This window comes from Sinocyclocheilus grahami, unplaced genomic scaffold (genome assembly GCF_001515645.1).
Source record: "Sinocyclocheilus grahami isolate Dianchi unplaced genomic scaffold, SAMN03320097.WGS_v1.1 scaffold749.1, whole genome shotgun sequence".
NCBI classification, from domain to species: Eukaryota; Metazoa; Chordata; class Actinopteri; order Cypriniformes; family Cyprinidae; genus Sinocyclocheilus; species Sinocyclocheilus grahami.
Window position 1 is genome coordinate 397,389 of NW_015505928.1, and position 7,732 is coordinate 405,120.

General features: G+C 35.0%; 1 protein-coding gene across 1 annotated transcript in view; it reads right to left on the reverse strand.

Annotated features, from left to right (window-relative positions):
• Positions 1 to 6,416: 6,416 nt before the first annotated feature.
• LOC107560971 (piwi-like protein 2) overlaps positions 6,417 to 7,732 on the reverse strand; it is a 43,294-nt gene continuing 41,978 nt past the window's right edge. Inside the window, exon 23 of the mRNA XM_016245283.1 lies at positions 6,417 to 6,793. Coding sequence (XP_016100769.1) covers positions 6,637 to 6,793 — 157 coding nt within the window. The 3' untranslated portion in view covers positions 6,417 to 6,636. The remainder of the gene's footprint in view (positions 6,794 to 7,732) is intronic.

Below are 7,732 nucleotides of genomic sequence, written 5' to 3' on the forward strand. Positions count from 1 at the left end.
TTTGCAACTTTACAGATCTTCTTTATGCACCAAGAGCTTGTAACACTCCAAAGAGAAAGGAAAAATTTAAATCGCATCATATGACCCATTTAAAGTGCTTGCATTTAATATGTGTTCCATGTATAGACTATAAAATCACTTCTGTAAACTGAATTTGATGCGCACACCAAAATGGGACATCTCGTGTTTGACCCATGGGTTAATATCACCATAGAGTGCCTTTCAACCCTCACAATACTCAAATATTTTGGTTTTAATTTCCCATTCAATTTATTTATGTCATGTCATAAATAGTCAGCCTGGTCTCATGTTTACACATAGGTATTAACGCGTAACATTTACAAGCACAAAACATATTTTTGTACTTTTTTATTGATGCTAAAATTTACAATTTAGATGCATTTCAACGTTTAAAACGTACAAATCGCTGTGTATTTTTAGCTAAAAAACTTAAAAATATTTACGTATCTTTTATATCATTAAGATATCCGTATCAATGCATTTTTCTCATTTTATCAATGAGCGATTTAGATTTTAGACCCCTTAACCTACCCCAAACCTAAACGTACCTATTTTATAGCGAATATGCATTCGTATCATTTTATTAATAAGCAATTTAGATTTTCAGACCCCTTAACCTACCCATTTTATAGGGATATAAAACCCAATTGACCGAAATATACAGGAAAATAACCATTTTAGTTACAATATAGCATTAAACATTTTTTATAGTCATTAATCCCACTCCTACCTATAAACCTAAACAGTTAGAAATGTATAAAACATGACCTTTCAACCCTCACAATACTCAAATATTTTGGTCTTAATTTCCCATTCGCTTTATGTTATGTCATAAATAGTAGATACTTAAGTACTATAGAAATATATTAGCTGAGCTCCCACACATTTTTTTTTAGATAATTATGGGCCATTATTCGAAGCATAGACCATAAGATATGTCCACCCTGTCATGGACACATACAGTATATTACTGTTAAACACGTTTTCACTGCAATATGCAAATTATATTTTCTGAACGGTATGATGTCCCTTTCCTAAACAGGGTTATTTGTTTGCTTTCAAATTATAAATACATAAAAGATTTTCTGTAAACCATGTGTTTTTAAAGAAACTCATACAATTCGCACATGTATTTTTTTCTTATTTTGAGAAAACTGATATTTGGATGCAGTTTTTTTGTTTGCTTGTTATTGCCTCCACACCTAGCTATTGAACACTCTGGATTATATAGGTATGATTGAATTATTTAAAATATCAAGATGACAGGGTGGACCAGCACATGACGGGGTGGACACATAAAGCAGAACACACAAAGCATGACAAAATGTGACTGTTACGGCCTGTGCCTTGAGTGTTTCATTGTTCTCTATGTGGGACGTCATGGCTCTGCTATTTTCATTCTGTGTTGAGTCTGATTGTCTAGGTCCGCCCCTGTGCACCTGCATCTAGTGTGCGCGTGGTTCGAGTGGCTATATGAAGGACACTGAAGCAAAGCATGAGGGGAGAGAGGAGAGAGTAGAAACACCAGCAATCAAGCTTCTTTGTTCCTTTATTGTGTTCAGGTATTAATATTATTTTTGGGTTAATTGTCCTTTGTTAGTTATTTGGAATCTTATAGTTTGTTTTTGTGTTTTCCATAGGATACGTGCTCCCGATTTCTTGGCCCTTTAATAAAGACTTTGTAATGTATTCGGGTTTCTCGTGTCCTTTCTTTAGGTTACGTTTTCCCCTTCTGACAAAATTGGGGGCTCGTCCGGGATTTAGATTTTGTTTTGTTGAGCAATTATTGTAGTGGGGCAAAACAAACTCTTTATAGGTAGAGTAAGCCAAGAGGACCGTGTCTTATTTATGTCTTACTGATTTGTTGTTTTCTTTGTTATTTTAGTTTGTTGCTTTTGGAGGTAATCCGGTGTTGGGGGGGGGGGTGTGTTCCATCTACTTTCTAACTATCACCAGTTGAGATAGCTTGCCTCTCAACTGGTACCCTCTGAAGACTAGTTAAGTCTTATTTAGTTTTGGATAGGTAGGTTTAGGTCTGGAGTTGCTTGCACTATTATATTATGTTTGTTTGCCTGTTGCTCAGCTGATTATGGCTACTTTCGATTTGCGTTTATAAAACAACCAAGTCGTGTAGGACTAGAAATGTGTAGAAAGGATGATTTATTTCATATTGCCCAACATTTTGAAATACCTGTTTTTAAAACTTCACTTAAGGGGGACTTAAAGGGGTCCTATTATGCTTTTTCACTTTTTGAATTTTAGTCAGTGTGTAGTGTGAAATCTCAAAGTCCACTCCACAGGAAGATATTTTGTTTTTAAAAAAATCCCTTTTCAAGAACTACAACGAACGGCTCATTTGGACTACAGCGTTTGTTTTCCGGGTTTTGTGATATCACAAAAAGGCCCATTAGAATATCATTAAAATAATTCCCGCCTACGGAAATTCTAAAGGTTGGGGGGTGGGGAGGGGCGAGGTTATGGCTACTTTCGATTTGAATGCGTTTATAAAACAACCAAGTCGTGTAGGACTAGAAATGTGTAGAAAGGATGATTTATTTCATATTGCCCAACATTTTGAAATACCTGTTTTTAAAACTTCACTTAAGGGGGACTTAAAGGGGTCCTATTATGCTTTTTCACTTTTTGAATTTTAGTCAGTGTGTAGTGTGAAATCTCAAAGTCCACTCCACAGGAAGATATTTTGTTTTTAAAAAAATCCCTTTTCAAGAACTACAACGAACGGCTCATTTGGACTACGGCGTTTGTTTTCCGGGTTTTGTGATATCACAAAAAATATGTATGTTACTTTTATGAAAACGTTTTTATAATAAATTTCTGACAGTACAATACTGGACAATGATGTAATCTGCAGAATTTACACTTCAATTATGAGACTACAGTGCTTCCCATACATTGAGCGCAGGTATTTTTATATCACTGTATTTCTGAAGGAAACCGACTGTCTTCAGAAAATTGGATGTAATTTTCATTTAATCTTGCATGTAATGTCTGATAAAGCAGTGTTTTTTTTTTGTGGAGGGCTGCTTTGTGAACAGCCATTACTGGGGAAACCTTGATCTCTATCACTCCAACAGCGAATGAGTTTGCATATATATGCCGCCTGTGAAAACACTGGACTATGGTATAAATAAATTCATAACGTTAACACTCTAATATGTCTTGCAATATCCGTGCGTGCAAAGGTTCTGCGCGATCCTCTTGTTCAATATTCTCTGGGTCTGAATCCGGTTCAAATTGATATGGCAATATTGACACCATCCTTAACTAAACTTTGGCAAGGGCCGGGGAAGTACTGAAACATCGTCTAAGCTGTTCGCCAATCACAACGCACTGGGATAGCTAACCAATCACATCACATTTCGTTTTTCGGAAGGCGGGCGTTCATCAAACCCGGAACTAATCGAGCCGTTTGTGCCAGACTGGGGAGAAAGGTATTGTAATAATGTAAATTATATAAAAAATAATGCGTTTTTTTAACCACCAAGCATGAGAGCATGTTCAAGTACAGCCTAAGTACAGATATATCGGCCTCCGAAGGGCACTTTGGAGTGAAAATAATCATGGTCACCATATTGAAGTTTCGTTCCAAACCGAAGTGCTCAAAACTGGCCTTAAAATGGTTCTCTTCTTATCTGAAGGATAGGACTTTTTCAGTCAGTTTAGGTGATTACTCTTCTTCTACTGCTCCTCTTGTCTGTGGGGTTCCTCAGGGCTCTATTCTGGGACCAATTTTATTTTCTCTGTATATGTTGCCATTGAGTTTTATTGAGAAGAAACACCAGCAATCAAGCTTCTTCGTTCCTTTATTGTCCTTTTTTGTTCCCAAGTGTATTAATTTCTGTTTTGCTTTGGTTATGTTTCAGGCATTGGTATTATTTTTGGGTTAATTGTCCTTTGTTAGTTATTTGGAATCTTATCGTTTGTTTTTGTGTTTTCCGTAGGATACGTGTTCCCGATTTCTTGGCCCTTTAATAAATACTTTGTCATGTATTCGGGTTTCTCGTGTCCTTTCTTTGTTACATTTTTCCCTTTCTGACGCCTTTAAATGGGGGTGCGTAACAGTGACAATGAAACATTTATTCAACTTCGAAAAAAACAATGCAATAATAATATAATTACATTCTAAATCACATTGATATACCTAATCACTTCTGATTAGAATACAGTATATTTTAATTCTTGCAGGAGTGTCCCAAATCGATTTCATCGATTTCGAAGACAAAGACATTCTGAGTTCGCCCTGCGTGTTTTTAGAATTGCATATTTTCATAATTTCAGTAAAATATTTGTTGCCAACTCTATGCCTTTTGGGAGAGAAAAAAAACACTCACTTTCTGAAAACTGCCTTATTATACAGTATGCAAAAATCAATGCATAAAATGAATAGGATGTCTGAATACTCAGTATTCATGAAATAACAATACTAAGGTGAACTAATGCATCTGCTGAAATTCTCAAGTGTGCACTACCCAGTAGGCACTCTGCTATGCCATGAGGCCAGAAGATATTTGCACCATTTAAAGTAAGTGTGTTTCTACAGTTGTTGTTCATACATTATAGCTCAAAGAACAAACAGGTCAGAGGTCAATGGTAATAGCGTATGTGTAATATTAATACTAAACACCCAAGTGTGTACTTTAACAATGGCCGAGATGTAAGATGTAGTCATTCAGTGTAGGACGCATTAGAATTCAGACACAACTATGAGTTCATGAAACAATTATTAAACCACATGACCATCACGTTGCACGTTAAATTTAGTTAAGTGGCATCCAGTTATGATCTTGCACATGGAATAATGGTTGCATTTTGAACTGTAATTTCTGTACACAGCTGGGTAGAGCTCCAGCTGTGTTTTAGGAGCTTGTTAAGGTCAATGGTAATAGCGTATGTGTAATATTAATACTAAACACCCAAGTGTGTACTTTAACAATGGCCGAGATGTAAGATGTAGTCATTCAGTGTAGGACGTATTAGAATTCAGACACAACTATGAGTTCATGAAACAATTATTAAACCACATGACCATCACGTTGCACGTTAAATTTAGTTAAGTGGCATCCAGTTATGATCTTGCACATGGAATAATGGTTGCATTTTGAACTGTAATTTCTGTACACAGCTGGGTAGAGCTCCAGCTGTGTTTTAGGAGCTTGTTCAGATGGTGCTAGATTGCTTGAGACAAGTGGCAAGTGCCAGTAAATAGCTTTGAGCAACCCAAAAGGATGCTGCTGCTCCATATGGGTTACATGGGGCACCTGACACTTCTCAACACGATGGCCATCATTCTACAGTCACAAGGAGTGTGACTGACAACCTATGACACTGAGATATGGGTGAAACCTCTGCTGAGCAGGGTCTCGACAACCAAAGAAAGACTCGGATACTAATAACTTGCCACATTGATTTTTAAACTGTCCTGTGATTGGTGTAAATGTGGCTCTCGATACATGTTGTCTGACTCACTCATTTGCATAAAAAAAAACTCAAATCAAAGTCAAAAGTGTCAAATCAGCCATTAATATTATATATATATATAATTATTAATGGCTGATTTTATTTCTGACTTATTCAAATAGTCAGTTAAACATTTTGCTGCTAGTTTTTGCATTACATTTTAGCCAGTTTAAAGAGTGATCATCAAGACACTGACATCTAGTGGAAACAAATATATCGCCATTAATACCAAATTTCCATTGAACCCTAATGCGAAGTGCCAGAATTGGCATATTCCCAAATTTAGTTTAGATTTACGGGGACATACAGTATTGTAGGTTATTTCTGTAGACAGTTGTCATTTTCAACTTTAGTCCCTTTTCAATGTATAACTGCTCAACAGATCCTGTTACTAAATGCTCAAATGAAGTAATGCAAATCTTGAGACGTTGATGTGGAATTTTAATGCATTTAAAACAAATCAGACTGTTTTCAAAAATAGAGAGCAGCATTGTTTTGTTCCTTTGGCCTTTTAGAATGAGGGAAAGGACGGAGGTCTCATTTGATAACCTTAGTTGATGCATTAGCTAAAATGAACTACGCACAACATACTGTATGTTTACAGCATTTCAAACTATTAATATACAATTGTTCATTATGTTAGTTAACCGTGCATTAACTAATGCGAACATAAAACTTTTGATTTTAAAATGTATTAGTAAAAGGTGAAACTAACATTATGATTAAATGCTGTAGAAGTATTGTTCATTGTCAGTTCATGTTAATTGGTGTAGTTATCTATCCAAAGAGTTACCAAATTTCCTCAAGAAAAAGCAATCTGCTAATAGAATGAATATTGCGCTGTGAACCACTACACATCAGAGCATTATTTCAGACTACGAGAGAGACGCTGGGGAAAGTTAAGAGTGTGACATGCACTTTATTCAGTAATGCTTTACAAGAACGAACAACTAAGAGTTACAAAAAAACTTTTGGGGAAAAAAAAAAAAAAAAGGTTGTTTTGGATACCGGCAAAAAACATTCAGAACAGTACTTTTAAGAACAGCAATGAAAAAAATAAGCACAAAAGAAAAACAGGAACGAAAGAGGGAGATTCGATCCCTCTTGTGTCTGATTGAGACGCTGAACGGGTCTCATTCACAGGAAGAACAGTTTCTCTGAGAGCTGGATGGCAGGCTCTGAGTGGAGGTACTGACCAGACAGAAAGGCCAGTTTGTGGGCGTACTTGCACGGTGCAGGAACACGTATCGTTCCGGGCCAATTCCAGTACAGGTGGCACATCTTGAAGGTCAACCTGTGTTAAAGAAATAAATAAAATAATAAATACATACATTTTTAACTTTATTTGTAATATATAGGTTAGTGCAGTCAATCGTCAATAAGAAAAAAATCTGTAATTACTAGTGGTTAATTGCATAGAACATTAAATGTAATCAAATATATTTTCACAATCGAATCTCCAAATTAAAAGTAGAAACATCAAGATGTTATATTTTACATATATATTTTTAAAAATTGATTTTATAAAACGGAGAGTTCCGGTCCTTGATTCTGATTGGTTGAGCCGCATTCGAAGCTGTTTGCTTTGTTTGCTTCTGTGTGTTGGTCAGCAACCACAACATGTTCTTAATATCATTACACTTTATTTGCTCGGTTTTATTTTGTGAAACCTAACTACGTATATGGAATAACCGTTTTATACAGCTGTAGTAATGTTGTCATTTTATTCGTTTTTTATTGTGTCTATATAGGTTTTTTATTAAGTTTTAGTTTTATTTAATTTGAGTTATTTCAGTACTTCAGCATACAAAATGGAAATGAAATAATATATATTGAATGTATTTATAGATATATGTATGTGTGTGGTTGTGCATACACACATGTAGTTGTTTTTTGGTGTTTGGCTCAGTGTTATGTTAGAATCATAATTATACTCATACCTTTTGTTCTTTTAACATTTTGAATTGTTTTTAACTTAATTTTTTTTGTTTTCATTTAAATGTTTAGTTTTGAAATGTTGTTGTATGCATTTGTCATTTTTATTTAATTTCCTTTATTTTCTTAAATGTGTGTATATATAGTATTTATAGAGTTTTAGCTTTTAGTTTGAATTACTTTTTCTTATTTGTAAGTCGCTTTGGATAAAAGCGTCTGCTAAATGACTAAAAGTAAAGTAAAAGTTATAAACTCCACTTTATAACTCTATAACTTTATAACTCAGCTTCGCGTCGTG